Here is a 20893-nt window from a genome sequence, read left to right as displayed (position 1 = left end):
TCCCTTGCTACTAATGGAAAAATGTAGTGGGTTTCCTCTCTAAGACTATATGTCGGAATAACCAAATGTTTGACATCCAATAGCCGATCGTTAGTAAATCAATGTGCTCTAGTGGTGTTTTTAAACAAAACATAATACAGCCAAGTGAAGGCAAAGAATGGACAATAAAAATTAGCTGAAGAAGAAAGTTCAGACCCAATTTGAAGAAATTGTGATCCAAATTACAAGATATATAGGTGACAAAAGTGGGGGATGGGGCTGCTGCATGCATGGATGCCTGGACAGTGCCCGTTTTAATATCCCCTGCAAATTGCATTGTGTGGGATAATTACAAGAAAAATCTATACATTTTCAATGTGTTTATTAACACATAATCATATATTTTTAATACCCACAAAAATACCCATATTCATCATCTAACAAGGGAGATCACTCATATAAACTAATATTCATATTATTCAAGATTTGTCAGTTGTCACAGCTGTATGGACTTACATTTTTGCAGGCTGATTTTTGACTAAATTAAACGGAAATGCCCAAATCTGAATAACAACGATTCATATTTGTATTACCACCAAACAGCAATATAGGGTTTCCAATGAATTCCTATGCACTGGTACATGAAATACAAAATGTATTTTGCACAGAATGATATAAATACATAATGAAAAGTATTCAGGCCAACTCATTTTGCCTGAAAGTCTTCAACAATTTTGCTTGAATGCAGTGTGGGGGGGGGGGGGGGGGGGGGGGGGGGGGGGGGGGGGGGGGGGGGGGGGGGGGGGGGGCCAACAGACACACACCCTCCTCCATCTCATATTTTCTTCTGATCATAACTTTACTATTTTTATTAAATTGTATCCTTTAATCATCTTGTGTTCTGATCATCCAGGAACTATTTTTTATGAAATCTGTTCTTAGATTGCAGTCTCTTGAGTGCTCGCTTGTGCTTCAACTTGAAAGCCTGTAAAGAAAGAAATTAAGAAAATAATGGACAATTAGTTTAAAACACTTCAGCACATTTGAAGCTAAGATTATTTGGTGTCCGACACAGTGGTGGATCTGGGGGGGGGGGGGGGGGGGGGGGGGGGGGGGGGGGGGGGGGGGGGGGGGGGGGGGGGGGGGGGGGGGGAGGAACCCCTTTCAACTTTGCAACAGTTATATATATATATATTATATATTGAAGAATCTGAGTTTGTGGACTTTGACCACACGTCATTGGGGCCCCGATAATGGATTTTCTGGATCTGCCACTGTGACATTTGATTTTCTGGATCTGCCACTGTGACATTTGATTTTCTGGATCTGCCACTGTGACATTTGATTTTCTGGATCTGCCACTGTGACATTTGATTTTCTGGATCTGCCACTGTGACATTTGATTTTTTGGACACTTGGGTGTACAAAATGAGAGGAAACCGGAGTCACCACATAAGCAACTGCTACTGAATAAGGGTGGGATTTAGCTCAGTCGGTAAAGTGCTTTCCTGAGCAGGGTCGCTGCCAGAGGGTAAAACGGGTATGGTGCCATACCCAAATATGTTTATCTTTTTTGAAGTTAACCTTTTGACAAAATTAATTACTCTTACAATTCCTGTATGATTTCCTTAACCCTACCCTAAACTTAACCCATTTTCTTTCTGGGGGAGGCCCCCCATACCCCCTGTTGACTGTGGCTGCATTCAATTCCATAGTGCCATACCCAAAAATTTCTTTCTGGCAGAAACACTGGTGAGGTGCTTGGGCCATAGGATCCAGCCTCCTCGGTCGACCCATTAAGTTTTCTCCTGTCCCAACCAGTACTCCATCACTGGTATACCAAAGGCCATGCTATGTGGTGTTAAATGCATATAAAAGATGCTTTGATACCAATGGAAAAATATAACAGAAGGCTGTATTAGAACTATCAAATGTTTAATATCCAATAATCAGCTAATCAACATGCTCATTAAACAAAAATATTTTTATCAACTTAGACAAGACACCACATACTATAGCCCTTTAATATACATGCCATGAGCTACTGAAAAAAATCCTCAACAAGTCCACTGATTGCTACCTAATAATGTGAGCATTCTACAAAGCTTTAATATACCCCACCCACTGTATAGTCAGTAACATACGTACATCGATTAGATCTCGTCTTTTCTCTCTCCATTTTCTGACAACATCTTCATAGTTGGCGGGTCGCAGGAAATACTGAACACCCTCTGAAACAGACAACAATGCAGATGGCGTAATGTGTAAGAGTGACTACAACACCAGAAGACAAGTGGCTAAAGAAGTACCCACAGCTGGAACCATTATAAAGAACACAAAATTTGTATTAATAGGTCTCAGAGGAAAACCCAGAAGAGAGTGATTAGATTCTACCCTAACTTAAAAAAAAAACTATTCCAACTTATTTTCGTGCTTATATCCAATTAAAGTTCAAGCATGCTGTCATGGGGACACACCTCAGCTATCTGGGCTGTCTGTCCAGAATAGTGAGTTAGTGGTTAATTGTTAGTGGTCAGTGAGAGAAACGAGGGTGTAGTGGCCTTACACCTACCCACTGAGTCATTCAAACTTGCTCTGGGTGGGAGCCGATACTGGGCTGCGAACCCTGTACCTACCAGTCTTGTGTCCGATGGCTTAACCATGAAGCCACAGAGGCCAGTTACGATATATTGATACCATACACATGTTAAGGGGAGATAAAAATTACTCTCCTTGAACGGAACCTCAGAAGAGTGATGAGGAGCAAGCTCACCTTAAACGGCAAACTTTCAAAACACTAAAACTTTTACAACAAAATAAAAATAAAACCTTTTTGTTGCAAAAAGATTGTAATTTAAAAAAAAAAAAAAATCTGGTAATTCTCATATTTATGTTTATCTGGCAACAATGTAGTATAAATGATGCATCTTTTTCAAGATCAAAATCAAATACAATTCTAATGTTATTACATTAGATTCTCGGCCAACTCAAAATGAATTCCTTTGGTATCAGGATTGTTTCTAGTTTCCATATGCCCAATATTTTAAGTTGCATACTCTTGAAAGTGATCCTCCTATAATGCATACAGTGCCACTGATTTATCTTGATCAAAACGAGCAATGTAAAAACCATGGCAACTTTTACTTCTATGTTTATATGATACTTTCAAGATGTTTTTGCTTTGTTTTTGATGTCTTGCCATGCTGTAGGTTTTCATATATGACGATTCATAACTAAAATAATAAAAGTGCTTTGTATTTTACCCAAGTTCGTATTTTATATTAAGTTACAACATATACTGATGAAGTTTTCATCATTCTACTAATTTGTTCCATTAACTTTCTGTTTTACTATGAAGTCAGTTTGATATATAGCCTGTCTGTAATTTGTTCCATTAACTTTCTGTTTTACTATGAAGTCAGTTTGATATACAGCCTGTCTGTAATTTGTTCCATTAACTTTCTGTTTTACTATGAAGTCAGTTTGATATACAGCCGGTCTGTAATTTGTTCCATTAACTTTCTGTTTGACTATGAAGTCAGTTTGATATATAGCCTGTCTGTAAATGTGAAAGAATCTTGGAAAAAGATATCTGTATAAATCATCGATTAACCTTTTAGCCTTTCATCATCAGTGGTGAAGAAAAATGTCCTGTTCTTGACAGGGAAGATAACTCTAGGTGGTGCTGGTACACTCTTAGCTGCTGGTGTTTCAGAACTGTAAAAACAAACATGATATACAAACTAATTAATACAAACATGATATACAAACTAATTAATACAAACATGATATACAAACTAATTAATACAAACATGATATACAAACTAATTAATAAAAACATCATATATAAACTAATTAATACATACATCATATACAAATTAATTAATACATGATATACAAATTAATACAAACATGATACATGATATTTTAGTAACTGCTTTGCATAATGTTAAAACTTAAACTGTTTGTTTGTTTTTTATTATTAATAGAACAAATGTTCCACCTACCCATCTTCATTGTTATCGGATGCCGACATCAATTCTTCATCACTCTTATTATCTTGTCGCCATGCCTGATGAGACAAACTGGGTTTCACAGCAATGTCTGGAAGAAAAAAAAAATCTATGATCAGAAAGTGTTTTAAAGGAAAAAACTATCTATGATTGGGAAATGTCTGAAAGGAAAAAACTAAAAATCTAAGGGTTACATATTTCAAACGTAAGCCCAACCTGACACTTCTTAGAAGGTGACTTGAAATTTACATTCACTTAACATAAAGTACATATGTTTCTACATATAAAAGTAAATATTAAGTATTTGTCTTTAAACAATCCACTTTAAAAAAAAAAAAAAACTAATAATTATCAGTAATTCTGCTGAGATCATTGTCAATATTTATTATTCTACCATTCAATTCATGCTTCACAGACTGGCATTTCTTACAGTGAAAAGAGTAATACAGTTAGAATGAGCATTTTAAGTACAAGAAAGTTTAGTATTTGCCTGTTGTTTATTAGTCTTGATAACCATCATTTTTATCATCATTTATCAGTGAAATCAAGACTGAAGAAAAACATTTAAAAAGAGTAAATACCATGGCAAAAGTACAGTTAGCTATATGAAGTAAAATTCTGCTATATCAAACCGTAAAATGTTTTCATTTTTGCATTATTAAAATTGTAATTTTATCTTAACCTTCTTCATCTGAAGATTCCGACTGGTTCTTTGAGGGTCCAAATGCTGACAGCAATGAGAATGATTCTTTGCTTGATGACTTTTTAAATGCGTCCTTCAATGAGGTAGACACCTCAAAATGCCGCGTCTTGTCTACTTGTGGTAACTCGTCCTCTACCACTTCCTCTGTGCCTTTCTTAGCTTTCTTTTTCTGTCTGTTGAAAGTTTAAAAAGTTTGTTTTGTTTAACGACACCACAAGAGCACAATGATTTATTAATCATCAGTTATTGGATGTTCAACCATTGGTAATTTTGACATTTAGTCTTAGAGAGGAAACCCACTAAATTTTTCCATTAGTAGCAAGGGACCTTTTATATGCACCATCCCACAGACAGGATAGCACATACCACAGCCTTTGAAATACTAGTCTTGGTGCACTGGATGGAACAAGAACTAGCCTAATAGGCCCACTGACAGGGATCGACCCTAAACCGACCGCACATCAAGCAAGCTGTTTACCACGGGGCCCCGTCCCACTCCTGCCTGTCGAATTCAAACAGTACAAAACATATATGCTCACAATATATACTAAATACTAAGACTAAACTCAGTTCTAAATCTCAATGTCTTAATATTTTAAATGAAATTTGAAAAATATATATAATAAAATAAAAATTAATAATAAAGTTTCTCTCTGTCTAATGTTCCACCCAAACAACAATGTTCAAATCAACCTTCACACTAAGATCAGTGTAATATATTTCTTGAAGCAATATACTTTATATAGAATACTACATTTGTTGTGGCAATATTCAATATATATATTTCTCATACATCACATTTATAGCAATTCAGCTCATTGAGAAATGTTCTCATAGCGAAATAGTAATATATGTCATAGCAATATATATTAAACACTGCAATGAACTTTTTGAAGCAATATAGAAATCAGAGCAATGTAGTATGTTATCATATGTAGGCCAGGCTTTAGTTTCACATGCCTAATATAATAAATCTAAATGATTTTAACAAAATATTATCACTATTTCCTTTAACAGCTTACTTTTCTGGTTTGGTGACATTCTTCGACACTTCAGTTTCTGATCTTTTAATTTCAAACTGTGAGTGGTCTTCATGAGATGGGTCAAACCGAACTGCACCAATATCTCTGAAACAAGACATTAACAATCAATAAGAAAAACCCAGCACATTAACAGTCTCTCATACAGTCAAATCCGCTTAATTGCATAGCCCCGGTGTATGTCAAATTTATGCTAATAACCAGTGTAACCGATTATCCGATAGAGCCCCATTTTAAGATAATAACCCACAGTAAACTTTGCAAATGCTTTGTGGACAGTCTATCTTACTCATAAGTGTGCAGAATAAACACTGTCTGAATGCTGATATACCTGTATACATTTCATTTGTTTATACATGTATTTTAAAAGAGATTGAAAATCTTTGAAAATTGGACATTAACAATCTGAAAGAACAGGGGATTAACAATCTAAAAATATAGGATATTATGAAGCTTTAAAAATAGGACATTAACAATTTTTGAAAACAAGACATTAACAAAGTGATAACTCCAGCACTATTTCTCACAACAAAACAAAAAAAACAATTGAAAACATGACATTAACAATCTCTAGAGACAAGACACTAAAAATCAATAAAACACCATGATATGTAACTTGTGAATAATTGCTGTTTTATTAATATTGAGATATTTATGAAGCACAAATGGGATTTAACTTTTATAAACATCTACTAGATAAAAATTTTTTAGCTTTGCATTGATAAATATCCTTTTTAAAAATCTCACTTGAACTGTTTCTTTTTGTAGTCAAGTTTATATACTTTGTCACGTCCAACAACAGATTCAAGAATCTTCAGATTTCGTGCTTTCTCACTCAGTTCATTTTTCTCATCATGATCTACAATAAAATAATAGTCATAATCAGTAAAATGAGTCTGTGATGTAACAGTCTGGTTATAGCGAGAAAAAGGATCGATTGTATTACCCTCCACTTCTCCGACACCAGATCAGTTCCGAGTTCATTCCCCACCCACAGGTAGTTTTGATCCTATTACTCTCTGCCCCCCCCCCCCCACCCCCAACCCCCAGCTCTTCACTGAGCTACAGGTAGGATCTAGATTGCTTGCCCGAAGTGCTTGGGTCAAAGGTTTTGAACCCGCTTGGTGGTCACACATCCTCTGATTAGGATTTTTCCCATGCCAACCAGTGCACCATGACTGGTAGTGATATATTAAAAGCTGTGGTATGTGCTATCCTGTCTGTGGGAAAGTGCATGTAAAATATTCCTTGCTGCTAATGTCAAAATTGCCAAATGTTTGCCCCATCTCATGTGGGACTAATCCTATTATTGATCGTACCTCAGATACCAGTACTACCACTGGGTACATCACACACGGGCATAGGAAGGTGTCAAAAGTAGCGGAGCACACACAGGTATATATATACATATATAAATAGAGGATTCTTCACAAGTGTTTTTTAATGTGGAAAATATCAGCTGAATCTATGTTAATCGGTATTTGTCGAGGCTCTGCCAAGACAAATACCGATTAACGAAATGAGGTTGATATTTAACATATTAAAAAACATGAGTAGTGAATTCTATTTATCCTATAGGCCCCTAAGACTTCTAAAATAACATTTTAAATCAATTTTTAGCAAATCACAGTACTAAAGTCACTGCCATTGGTAATATGACGTCATTACAATTAGCACAAATTAGTTACATCACGCTCAGGTACACAGGTCTTGTTGGATTGTAAGCAAATGACCCATCCACAGCAACACATTACCTAGAGAACTTGCAAATTTGCATACCATTATTAACCGGGTTAAAATTATCACATGGGTAAGTTATTGGATAAATACATGCATAAATATATAAAAACCATCGCATCCCACCCACTCCCCACCTCACTTCCTTATCCAGCTTGTAAATTATAGTTATCAATCAAATACAGCTTTGCTAGAAAAAGTATTAATAGGGGCTATGACAGTAACCGAGTTGTAAAGAAACATGAGGACAAGTCCTTGAATAAAATTCTGGCTTCCTTAACCTGAACCACAATTTTGATAATGGTATGGTCAATATTGTTTGTTTGGTTTTTCTCTTATAATCCATATTATATTTAACAAAAGAAGCATTTGTGGATTTGTATGTTGAGGCAGTTTACAGCACAATGTATTGTTCAAGGTTAACCCACAAATACTTAACTTACCATTATCATTTTCTTCCTCACTGTCAGCAAACCTCTCATCCAATCGAAACCTCTCATCAGCTCCTATCCGTGACTGCAGAGCTAACAGCTAAAACATAATTCAAACAATTTTAAATCTAAAATGCTATATTATCATCTCAGGTAAAGATCACGAAAGGTATATTAAATCAAATCCTCTACTTTCCATTACAAAAAAAACCAAAAACAGATTTAAATGAAGTTTATACATGTTCTAAAGTCCTAGTGCCTAATTCATAAACGTTTCTTCCAAAGGCTCTGTTAGACAATAAAGCATCCTCTTTGCAAGTCTTTTAGCATTGCACAGCGAGATCGCAAAGTTGCGAGAGTTTAGTGAATTAGGCCGCAGACCTGACATTATAAATAAAAACATGATTTCCTTTTATATTAAGAAGTAGCCTTAGTTGGAGTTGATACATGTTTCTAAATGAGAAAATGTCAGAAATGAAAAACAAAGAGATCCAAGAAAAAATTAAATAATGTTGATGAAAAAGAGAATACTAATGCCAAGGCAAGATATTTGTCAAGTTTGATCTTACCTTCCTTCCTGCCTTGCCCTCATACTGCTGTCTTAGATGAAACATTTCACCATCAGCAGTAACACCAGCATCGTCATCTTCGCTGTCAAACAGAGATGGACCGGTGTTCACAGCCTGTAACAACAAGCGACAGAAATAGTCACCCAGACACATAGGATCAAGTGTTAATTTAGTTGAGATAAGACAGATTTCAGTAGATTTTTCAGTCCACATGTCCCTAATTAAAATATAATGCATCACATAAATGATATCCATGGTAATTGGACCACTTTAATTATGACAATAAATTGTATCAGCAAAAAGACAACAGTTGTAAAGCCTTTATTGGGAGTCCAAATAAATTTTGCTTTTAATTTATAATTCACTTCACAAAATGAGCCTTTATATGGACCCAAAGGGAGTCTATGGCTCCAGGTTCAAAACTGTTAAGCTATAACATTAAATGATCAAATACAACAACAAAAAAACCCAAAACCCCCAGTATAATTGTTTGGAAAGTAATATTTACATGAAGCTTGTTACTATGTCTCATTGGCTGTTGGTTATTAATATTCAGTAGCGTTAGGTAGATTTGGCAATACAGTGATTTCACATGAAGTGTTTACTTGTTGGTTATCATTTTGATTGACCTTTTTATCAGTTTTACATAGCATTAAGATAATCAGTCATTGTCAATATAATGTTTTGGAAATTTAGTACTTACCTGTTGCTTATCGTTATGCTTTGTTTTGATGACTGTTGTTGTTGGTTCAGTAGTAGTAGGAAGATCAAAGTCATCATCAGAGTCAAATACTATCTTCTTGTTGGCTGAGCAAACACCATCCTTGTTAAATGATAATTTATATATGTATGAATTTGTATGGCACTGGAATTCCAATAGAGATTCATATTTGTAATTTAACTTATTACAGAAATAGAACATGCTCTAGAACTTTATAATTAATTAAACACTTTTCCTTAATATACTAATTACATACTGGACAACTCTACATACTATTTTGAACAATGCTTCATACATTAATAATGTACTATCTTCCTGAATAATCATTAACATAATCAGGGCTAGTTCTGGCACTCACCAAATTTGCCAATTGTGAATTTTAAAAACAATTTGGCAAAATGATTTCAAGTTATGATCGATATTGTGTTGGAAAATAACTGTAGGTTTCTGCAGTTGAAGTTTAATACATAATTTGGCAAAATGTTCTGTTCGCCCAGAGCTAGCCCTCATGATACTAAATTAAGTTAATTATTAACACATGTTGCCGACATCAATTAGATGTACTATCATAACGAATATCTTAGCGTAATCAATTAATACGATACTTGACCACAATGATACCTACCACACTGGACAAAGCTTTCTTTAGTATTGCTTTCTTCATCCGATTCTCTCTGTCTCTTTCCTTGACAGACTGCAACCTCTTCAAGTTATCATCAGCATGTTTTTTATCAGACAGCTCTGAAGATATGATCAGCTTCTTTGACGTCTGTCTGACACCTCCAGACTCCACCGATACTCTCTTAGAGATTGCTGTAGATCCTGGCAACTCTTCAGCTCCTGCTGATGGATGTGAAAGTGTTTTGTCTGACCTACTGCCTTGAATGGTATCATCTTTACTGAACGAATCTTCACAAGACTTGCTGGATTCATTAAGTGACAAACCGCCTTTCACCTTCTGTTGCATAGCAACCGGATTTGGTGTGCTAGACAAAATCTTTATGTCTGTTCTTTCTACAAGTTTGCTAAGCTTAGCAAAATCATCATCAACATCATCATCATCACTATCATCATCAGTTTGCTGTTTCCTTTGTGTGTAAGAGACATCTACATCAATGAGAGAAAAACCAGGAGAATACTCATCCATAGAATTCCACCATTTTTGGCGTTGTTCTTTACATTTAGTTTTAATGTTTTTCTTGGCATTGGAAATGATGTCATCAGTGTCTGCTGAGTTGGCAGATCCTGCATCAGAACCTGTATCAGAAATATCTGCATCTGCACTTTCATTTATCTGTATTAATGAATTAACACCAGTGTTTATTTGACATGTGCTAATATTTTCTGATGTGTCATTATTTTCACTATCACTAGTCAACATTGACAATCCTTTGAATTCTGGGACAGTGGGCTTCTTCCATTTACAACTGTTTGATGATTTAGATGAACTTCTGCCATGGAGATGAGTCAATTCACGTGAATCTGATGTGCAAGATATTGGACTACATATATCTGATTTAGTGTTAAAGGTTTCAGAATGTTTCGCTTGTTTAGCTGCTGGTGATTCCAGTCCATTACCTTTAGAGGTAGAATCTGCTAGCTTCTTTTTCAGAGCTCTCACACTGCTGTGGTCTCTGTCTGATGAAGTGTCAGATGAACTATCCAAACTAGAACTGTATTTACTTGTGAAACTCATTTTTTGTGACTTCATGGGAGAATTATGATTGGCTAATGAAGAATCATTCTTACATCTTAAAGACAATGAATCAGACATATTGACTGATGGATTGTGGGTAGAAGATTTACTTAATTGTTGTGTTTTGATGGAAGAATTATTTTTACTTAACGGAGAATCACTCTTGAATCTTGAAGTCAATGATTCAGATGTTTTGACCAGTGAATTGTGGACAGAAGGTTTACTAGATTTGTCTGTTATACTGTTATCAGTATTAACAAAACTAGTACCATACTGTTCAGAATGCCCATGTGATGACTTGGATGCCATTTTGCTTCTGCTTTGTGTATTTGCAATAATTTCATCAGTGTCTGCCGAATCAGCCGAATCATCATTATCATCATTGTTGACTTTGTTGGACACTTGAACAACTTCAAAGTCGTCTGAATCTGATTCATCATTGACACCATTTTTAGACTGTTCGAGCTTTTTATCATAAAACTTTTTCAACATCAAGTAGTTCTGATCTGTGTGCGTCTTTTTCTTTGAAGCCCAAGATTTAAAATTTCCCTTTTGCTTCTTCATTATCGCACTGTCTGTGTGAGTTATCTCCCATGTTAGATCAGTGGGACTGACATTACTGATGTCATCGTCTTTTAGCCTTTTCAAACTGTGACAGTACTTTGATGGATCATGAGTAATCAACTGCAAAAAAAGAAGAAAAAACACCAGATAAATCAAAGTTTGTTAGTGAACAGCAGTGAAGAGACATGAGTGATGCTGACAATGCTGAAAAATCAAGACAAAGAATTCTCAACAAATAAGTTGGTTTTTTAAAACTTCACAAATAAATAATAACAAAAAACAAGGCCTTAATTTTTTAATGACAGCAAACTGAATATATTAAAGCATAAAACAGGCCCATAGCCAGGATTTTGATAAGGGAGGGGGCGTTTATGCTTATGGTGAGACACAAATTTTTCGTTGACGAGTATTGAAAAAAACAATTCACCGGTAGAGGGGTATGCATACTGTATACCAACTCAATGGACAGTGATGAGTAGAGCAAAACACCATAACAACCGTTTCTAAATGGATTTCACGTTAAATAAATACCTTTTGTTTCCCATCTTTTTTCAGGTGTAGTATTGGAAGAATTCTACCATACTTTCCTACAACCCAGTTCTGAAACAAACAAAATGTATTAATAAAAAATTATTTTCAACACCAAGATAAAAAATACTACACATGTATCTGACTTCATTGAAGTACAAAGTCTAGCAAAATAAAAAAATAAAAAAAGTAATAAAATAAATAAATGGTTAAAAAAATTGTAAAATTATTAACAAAACGTGATGTACACACATTTTATTTACAGTTATATGGTGTCGGACATATGGTTAAGGACCACACAGATACTGAGGGAGGAAACCCGCTGTCGTCACTTCATGGGCTACTCTTTTCGATTAGCAGCAAGGGATCTTTTATATGCACCATCCCATAGACAGGATAGCACATAGCACGGCCTTTGATGTACCAGTCGTGGTGCACTGGCTGGAGCGAGAAATAGCCCAATGGGCCCACTGATGGGGATCGATCCCAAACCGACAGCACATTAAGCGAGCACTTTACCACGTCTCGCCCCCAGATGTAAAGAGTGACATCCTCGATGAAGATGATAACCACATTTTCATACAGCTACAATTCTGATATTTATAGCAAGAGCTGAAAAACATCTCAACCAGGGCAGGGCTTCTAGATTATGGAGGCTCCACTCTCATGGCTAGTGATTTTCAATGTTTGGCTAGTAAATAACTACTATTGCTATGCCCGAGGGCTACTGATTTTAGGTTTTTTTTGGTTAAAATCTACTTTGTAAATATGAATATATCCTGCTCCCACCCGTAGTGTTGGTGTTTTTAAGCTCTCTCCCTCTTTAGGTGACATATATGATTATTACTATTATTTAGTCAAATATATAAACTTAAAGTAGAGTAGGGCTAGTGAATTTTTAATCGTGGTTAGTACATTTTTTAAATCACTGATCCCATGGCTAGTGGATTTTATAAAAATTCTAGAAGCCCTGTAGGGTTTCTGCCAGAGGGTAAAACGGGTATGGCGCCGTACCCACATTTTTTTTTTAAGTTAACCATTTGACATTGTGTGATATTCTTAGCCCTATCCCTAAACCTAAGCCATTTTCTTTCTGGATGACAGCAGGTGCATGCTGCAAACACATTGTAAATATTCAATTCCATAGCACCATACCAAAAGATTTCTTTCTGGCAAAACCACTGTCAACTGACCTTCTCTCCTGGAATGGGGGTTCCAGGAACAGCTCCTCGCAACTCAAAGCTCTGGTTGTTTGCCAGGTTCTGTAGTGGATTGTGTAGGTGAGATGTCTCAGAGAGCTGCTGTGTCGAATCCTCATCCTTACCATGTTGTCGTTCATCTGCTAACCTGAATTGTCACAACATTCCCTGATTAATGGTTTATATTTAAGCATCATCTCCTAAGATGTTTCAATATCTTATTACAATACCTTTAATTCTTCAGATTATTTTTCAAACAAAACCACCTTCAGTAGATTAGTTTATTTTGTTTAACAACACCACTAGAGTACATTGATTTATTAATCACTGGCTATTGGATGTCAACATTTGGTAATATTGCCATATAGCTTTAAAGAGGAAATTTTCCATTAGTAGCAAGGGATCTTTTATATGCACCATCCCTCAGACAGGATAAAACATACCACAGCCTGTAATATACCAGTTGTGGTGCACTGGCTGGAATGAAAATCCAATCAAAAAACATTGTAACAAGGTGCAAAATTTCTGAAGAAATCTGTCATCATATTATGACTCTTAAAACAGCTTTGAATTTTTAATTGCCAAATTGTTAATTTTATACATAGTGGCTACAATATTTAGTATTTAGCTATTAAAATGTTCCTTAAAATAGCCATTTTGTAACATTTTTCAAAGAAATATGTACTCTACATTGAAAACTGACTAAAACTAAATTATTCTCAGTGTGAGCCCTGGTAAATAATGTTGTTTTAATGTTTTGAATACTCACAAGAAGCAGAAAAACATATGTTCAGTAATATAAGTAATACATTTGATGACTGCCTAAATAGCCACATTTGTTTATTAAAAATACACTAAGGGAGATAATTTGCCTAAATAACCCATAGACTGATGCTTTCCAGAAATAAGGTGAATTTTTAATCCCCTTATTCAGTTTTGTCCATCAGTATGAAAAAATATTACTTTTGTTGAATTTATTTTTAATGTAATAACTGAGAAAAACTTACTTTTCAAGAAAACTTGGTTTTGCTAACGCCAGCTTCAATTCTGATCCTTTCCACTTGGTATGGTTAAATGTGCTCAAGCCTTAAAAATTAGAATATAAATTGTTTATCAGCCATTCAAACAAATACAATCAGAAGGGTGGAATGTAAATATGTCATAGAGCTCTCACCTGAGGTGTAATAGATCGTAGAATCAATTGCCCTTGTTTCCCTCCCATTTCAATCAGTGCCCTAGAACTCGTACATCAAAGGTTGTGGTATGTGCTGTCTTGTCTAAGGGAAAGTCAGGGCTCACCCTGTCCATTGCTAAATCAGCCATAGCTATTTTTATGCAAAGTGGCTACAAAATGTTGTCTTTGGCTAATAAAATTCTTTAAATTAACCCATTTTTAATCATTTTAAAGCAAATATTCTACATATTTGAAAATTGGCTACAACAAAAAAAATTCCAGTGTGAGTCGTGGAAAGTGTAACAGGTTTCCTCTCTCTCATTCTCTAAACCAAGTGTCAAAATAAAAAACTATTTTAGACACAAATAGCAATAATTTAAACTGTTTAAAACATATTTCAAAAAAAAAAATTCTTTAGAAATATAATATACACTTACATAATGAAAGTAACAGTAATTTGGTCACCCAAACCAAATTTTCTAAATAACAAGTCCAAAACAAAATTATCAGACGCAAAAAAAAACTTACATTTCTTCCAGTTGGCTTCAGTGGACACAAAATCAACATATGCGAATGTCTTTTCTGGCGTACCTGGATGAAAAAAACACCATTAAAAGAAGAAGGAAGGAAGGAAATGTTTTATTTAAAAACACACTCAACGCATTTTATTTACAGTTATATGGCATCAGGTATATATGGTTATGGACCACACAGATATTGAGAGAGGAAATCCGGTGTCGCCACTTTCTGGTTAGCAGCAAGGGTTCTTTTATATGCACCATCCCAAAGACAGGACAGTACATACTATAGCCTTTGTTACACCAGTTGTGGCGCACTGCCTGGAACAATGGACCCACTGACAGGAATCAATCCTAAATCAATCACACATCAGGCAAGCACTGCACAGTGCAGTGACTGCACCACTGAGCTACATCCCGCCCGCCCCTCCCCACAAACAAAAGATGTCAGCTACCAAAAGGTATAACATCCAAAACAAACATTATATATGTAAGTTAGAAAGAATATTCAGGCCTCTTAAAATTGAGAGAACAATAGTTTCGATCGTGCCTATCTGGTTTTGAGTAACCCATTTTCCATTGATTACTTTTACTACATTATTTACCTGGTCATGATGGGTTACGGTATGTAAAAATGAAATGGGCTACCGGTACTCTACTTGCTTTTGCTTAGTCCAAATGGTTTATGCCAATTCTAAATTTTCAGGGCCTGATATTTACTATATTCTATTATCCCAGCTGGCACTAACAATAGAGGAAATACAAATAATTTCTAACTACAAATTATCATGCAATGGGGCAACATATAATTTTACTGGATGATTTGGTGTGGACAAAATATGACATCATCATGATTTGGCAAACACAAGGACATCATGTAGGGCAAAGAGTTTGTATGTACACCTGTTTTTATCACTAATGCACAGTTGTAATTAAATCATTTATTTAATTTTATTTTAATACCATTCATATAAATTTATGTTTTTAACAAAATAAACAGCACTTTGGTGTTTGAAAATTATATGTGAATGTGAATATAATACAAAGATTTAGCAATAATTTAACCTACTAAGTTTCTTTTACTATACAATCAATCCATTTTACTAAGCTGAAAAAGTTAAAACTCAACCACCACAGAGTGGATTTGAAGGTGCTGGATTGTGCTGACCAAAGTTTATAGAGGGATGGGTCATGCTCCCCAAAAAAATACTTTAAAAAGAATAGACAATTTGCTTGGAGCAGGGAGGTTTAAACGCCCAAAACCCACATAAGAACCAAGGACCTAAGGGAAAAAAAAAAAATTCTACTAATTATTGATGGTTTAAGCAATTCATACTAACACTACTACACAATGTTATAAATTACCATTCTCATTCTTTCTAATTTTTACTTCCACGTTGGCTACAGTTCCAAATTTTGAAAATTTGTCACCAAGTTCACTGGCTGTGATGGTTGGGAACAGGCCCCCAACGTGAATTCTACGCTTCTGTGTTTCACCTTTATCAGTCATGGTAGATCACACAGTGCTGTAATAAAAAGAGATAGAATAAAGGGGAGCAGGTCAACTCGCCCCTAACGTTGTTGGTCAACTCGCCCCACACTGTTTAGTCAACTCATATCATCACCATTTTTTTAAATTAATATACCAATATTTTAAGCAATAATGTGCATTAAATATTGTTGATTATGCACACCAGTCGGAGTCCAAAAGCCTTGCCTGATCATCCCTTTAAGGAAATAAGGGACAAACTCACAAACATCGTTAAAATAGGCTTGACAGTTCATTGTAATAGATTATTATTTATCCGATATTAAGATCTCCCCAATATAAAACCATTTAATAAATGGTTGTTATAGCAGAGTTTCACTGTAATATTAATAAATAAATGATACCAAAATTGTAGACATCCATTTTTAATTTTGTCACAATTATTTATAGACAGTAAAGTTTGGGGTGAGTTGTCCAAACACTGGGGCGAGTTGGTAGGGGCGAGATGGTTTGAGGGTGAGTTGACTAGCATTTGAATAAAGAACATGTACAAAGATTTTTAAATAAAAAATTCCTGAATGGTATGTCAAACACTGAGGTATGAGTTGTCCTTTCCATGGTTAAGCACAAATAAAAGATCCTTTGCTGCAAATGGAAAAATGTCTTAATTAGTTTTGGGGGTCTAAGACTAAATGTCGGAATTAACAAATGTCTGACATCCAATAGCGGCAGGGCTAGCTCTGGGTGATCAGAAAATTTTGCCAAATTATCTGAAAAATGCAAAACCTATAGCTATTTTCCACAAAAATAGAAATTATAACACAATATTTTTTTGCCAAATTAAAATAAAATTCGCCAATTGTTGTCAAAATTCGCAATTGCCGAATTTGGCGAGTGGCTGAGCTAGGAGTTCCTGTCGATTTCGCCACCGGTCGATTTTGCCCGGGTGATCTCGCCACGGGCGAGTTAGCCGTAAATTCCATATACTGCTGGGCAAAATCGCCATACTCTATATACATATAAGCAGATGGGAATGTCACTGTTTATTACAATAAATTGGTTATTATAATAATATTTAATTAATGTTTTGGGTTTGATACTGTTCTTTATTCCCAAGCTTTTGTTTTTTCTGTCATTGCTTTTGTTCAGTTTACTCCATATCAGCAAGGTTGGGCGAGATCGCCGACGTTTTGTGTACCATTTCATTGTACACTTACTTATTGTTTGAGAACATATTAATGTAACAAATTAATAAAATTCAAACTTAAACTCCATCTGTCTGTTTTCTGTCTTCCATACTGTTTACAACAAAGTTGGCCCGACTGACAGTACTTTAAGCTTATTATTATTCAGTGCATGTTTTGGGTTTGATATTGGTTTCTCAAAAAGTTGGGTGTGGTCGCCGACATGTTTGTGTGTTCCATTTTATAGTACACTTATATATTTGAGAACATGTTAATGTTACAAATTAATAAAATGTCAAACTAAAAGCTTGTGTATGTTTTCTTTTTTCGATATGTTCTTTACATCTACGGTTTTATAGAACTGATCACATTAATTTACCAGTAACAGAAAACTAACGAGATAAGATACAAGGACAGATATAAAGATATATTGCTTATTAGCATTTCACGATTTCAGTTTCATTACAGGGAAATTGTTTCTGTATTTTAATAGTTAATACTGTAATACAGATGATTATAATTCATTATAACAGTTTATGTCTATATGTTGATTAGAGTTCCTTATTATTAGTGTTAATCATCTTTAAAACGGTATGCACAGTGGTCACTGCGAAAAAACTATACTCACAAGAAACACCGACATCGTTTGTTGTTCCAATTAATATAGCATTGTAGATTTAAACAGATTATCTTGCTAATTGATTACCAATCATACTGTTGTTACAACCAGTTAAATGTGTTAATACATTGTAGCTATAAAATGTTCGGCACAATTTGGACAGATATCATTCGCATTCGAATTTTGCTATAGGGCTTTTGCTATATATACTTAGGTTATACGCATTTCGTTGTACGTGATAAAATTTCTTCAAGAATGGCTGTTAATAGTTGTATCATGTGTGATCTCACTGTTCGTCCACGTCAGGAAGGATTGTTGTGCGACGGTTGTTTCTTGTGGCAGCACCGAACGTGCAACAGCGGCATGACACGCGACTCTTACAGACAGTGAATTCTCAGGAACCGTTCCCATGGAGGTGTTTCAGGTGTAGTGCCCAAGAGGAAATGCTTGGCGCACCTACTACTGAGAGCACCAGAGGACAAGACTTCTACGATGAACTGATGGAAGTCTCCAGAGATGAAGTTGCTGAAGTCCAGGTAGGCCCGATAACAAATTGTAATGCACATGCGTGGAAGTTTAACGTGGAGGACATACATTAACAGACATAATTTCTTTTTTTATAAACACACTTTTGCTATTAAAGAATTTATTATCTGAATATCTCGTATCTTTATATTTTCTCACATTTAATAATACATGATAGTTACATTCAAATATATAATGATATTCATCTCCAATTTTGTTAAGATCGCAAATATGACATTTTCTGTTTGACGTATTATACCATCTTCCAGTTTCAATCTAAGTTTCACATTACATGTTTTAAATTTACATAATATGTTTGCATTCTTTTGAGACAGCACAGCAAGATAGCTTTCTAATTTCAGTTCATTTTTATAAATAATACCCTTTGGAGACGTTTCTATTTCATTTTTACAAATTGTTGGATACCGAGTGTATGTAATTATCTTAAGTGAACTAGGAAAACAAGATAAAAATTAAAATATTTCAATTATGTATATTTGTAGAAAACGTGGTGTACCATTTAAAAAAAAAAGTAAGACTGACCTTAGATCTAGAGTAGATGTCAACGTTTAGCTGTTACTATTATTAGATCTGGGATATTCCAGATGTGATCACATGGGGTTGAAGTGGGGTGCAGTTAACACTGCCAAATATTTCTCTTATTTTATTTATTTTTATTATTTTTATATACATACAAATTATTATGGTGTTAAATGTGTGCGATAAAATTATAAATAAATAATTTACTGACGTATTTATAAATAAATTTGTTATTATGTTATAATTATAATATATATTTTTTTAATTATTATCTTTTGTTTCTTGGAAAATATTAAATTACATTAATCATCCACAATATACAATATTAAATTACCCCGATAATGCGCCTCTGATTAGTCATACAATTTTCTATATACTAGTTAATTAAAAAACGAACCCCTTTGACACTTTAGGCTACTGTAAAGTTCTGTATATTAGGCTATACAAGTTTCCAGGGAAATTATATTTGCTTGCATAAGTTTATATTATTCATTATGCTTTTATATTCTATTAATGTTATTTTAATGATTTTATAAAATATATCAGTAATATAAAATTCATATAAGTAACACCGAGTATAATAATTATAATTATTATTGTTTAATATCAATTCTATATCACTGAAACAATTTTTATGTCATTCTTTTAACTTTATTTGTGTTTATCATTTCAGATTGAAACATCCACTGGCTATTATTCCCCCAAATGTGTCTTTATTATTAATAGATATATCACATAGGCCTACATCATAGTTCCCTATGTCAAGCTTAATTGTTTAGAACATTAATTTTATTAAGCAGAAATAGCGACAGTCCCTTCAATTTACATACACCCCAAAGTAGTCTAAGTCCGGACAAAACTACATTGATTTCGCCCAGCTTCAACCAGCAGGGGCCTTACGGCGATATACAGCGATTTCGCCCAGCTTCGATCGGCAGAATACAAACACTAGCTAACACTTTAACAGGCAAAGACAGAAAAAAAGGACACATCACATTTGATTTGAACATTGTTCATATCATTTCATGCAGTAAATGATAGTAATATAAACATTTTGAATAATAAAATTCCTCTTTAGTTAGATATAATTTTATATAGTACGGCGATTTCGCCCAGCAGTATATGGAATTTACGGCGCGAGATCGACTGGTGGCGAGATCGCCCTACTTCCTGAGCTAGCCCTGAATAGCCAATGACTAATAAGTCAATGTGCTCAAATGATGTCTTGGTAACAACTGTAAATGAAATATGTGACGCCTGAACAAGAGTGTGATAACTGTCCAAATGTCCTGTCTAGCTCTGTTTCCATCAGAGTACTCAGGTTAGATTACCATTTGATTATAACTCAATCTCTAAACTTGAGGTGGAAGGACTTTCCTTTGGCACTGTCACTAACCTTAACCATAACTATATTTATGATAAGTATTTATAATGTTTTTATATGTGACCGTGCCAAAGGAAAGTCCTACCCTTGAGGTTGCTTCTAATAAAGCTATGTATACTGACTTTTAGAAATAAAAAAGACTTCATGTGGCATCACCACACGTGTTGACGATGAACAGGAAGTTTTGATTTAATCATAAATATATGTTCTGTAAATTCCTCCTTTAGAGAGCGAGACGAGGCATGTACATTTCAGGTCCACTAAGTTTGAAAAAAGGAGT

The 20893-nt window shown here is 34.7% G+C and overlaps 1 protein-coding gene across 1 annotated transcript; it reads right to left on the bottom strand.

Moving 5' to 3' along the window:
- Nucleotides 1-346: 346 nt before the first annotated feature.
- On the bottom strand, nucleotides 347-20804 carry LOC121367613 (nucleolar protein 8-like). The gene is made up of 18 exons (XM_041491894.1): nucleotides 20736-20804; nucleotides 16238-16398; nucleotides 14883-14945; nucleotides 14188-14266; nucleotides 13175-13328; nucleotides 11985-12053; nucleotides 9819-11573; nucleotides 9176-9295; nucleotides 8473-8586; nucleotides 7916-8003; nucleotides 6483-6594; nucleotides 5718-5822; nucleotides 4675-4868; nucleotides 3987-4083; nucleotides 3593-3696; nucleotides 2128-2210; nucleotides 780-964; nucleotides 347-728 (listed from the first exon to the last, which is right to left on the bottom strand). Exons 2-17 carry the CDS (start codon nucleotides 16380-16382, stop codon nucleotides 896-898), a joined length of 3351 nt encoding a protein of 1116 aa, XP_041347828.1. The 5' UTR covers nucleotides 16383-16398; nucleotides 20736-20804; the 3' UTR covers nucleotides 347-728; nucleotides 780-895.
- Nucleotides 20805-20893: the final 89 nt, after the last annotated feature.

This window comes from Gigantopelta aegis, chromosome 3 (genome assembly GCF_016097555.1).
Source record: "Gigantopelta aegis isolate Gae_Host chromosome 3, Gae_host_genome, whole genome shotgun sequence".
Lineage (NCBI taxonomy): Eukaryota > Metazoa > Mollusca > Gastropoda > Neomphalida > Peltospiridae > Gigantopelta > Gigantopelta aegis.
Note: the sequence above shows the minus strand (reverse complement) of the source record. Positions and strands in the feature narration are given on the sequence as shown.

What these genes read in the sequence shown, in the direction of transcription:
- LOC121367613 (XM_041491894.1), bottom strand. Translation starts at nt 16,382, where the DNA reads ATGACTGATAAAGGTGAAACACAGAAGCGTAGAATTCACGTTGGGGGC. An exon ending in AATTAGAAAGAATGAGAATG is followed by an intron (nt 14,946 to 16,237) that starts GTAATTTATAAC and finishes TTTTTCATCCAG; the next exon opens with GTACGCCAGAAAAGACATTC. An exon ending in GGAATCTTCAGATGAAGAAG is followed by an intron (nt 4,084 to 4,674) that starts GTTAAGATAAAA and finishes TTTTTCTTCCAG; the next exon opens with ACATTGCTGTGAAACCCAGT.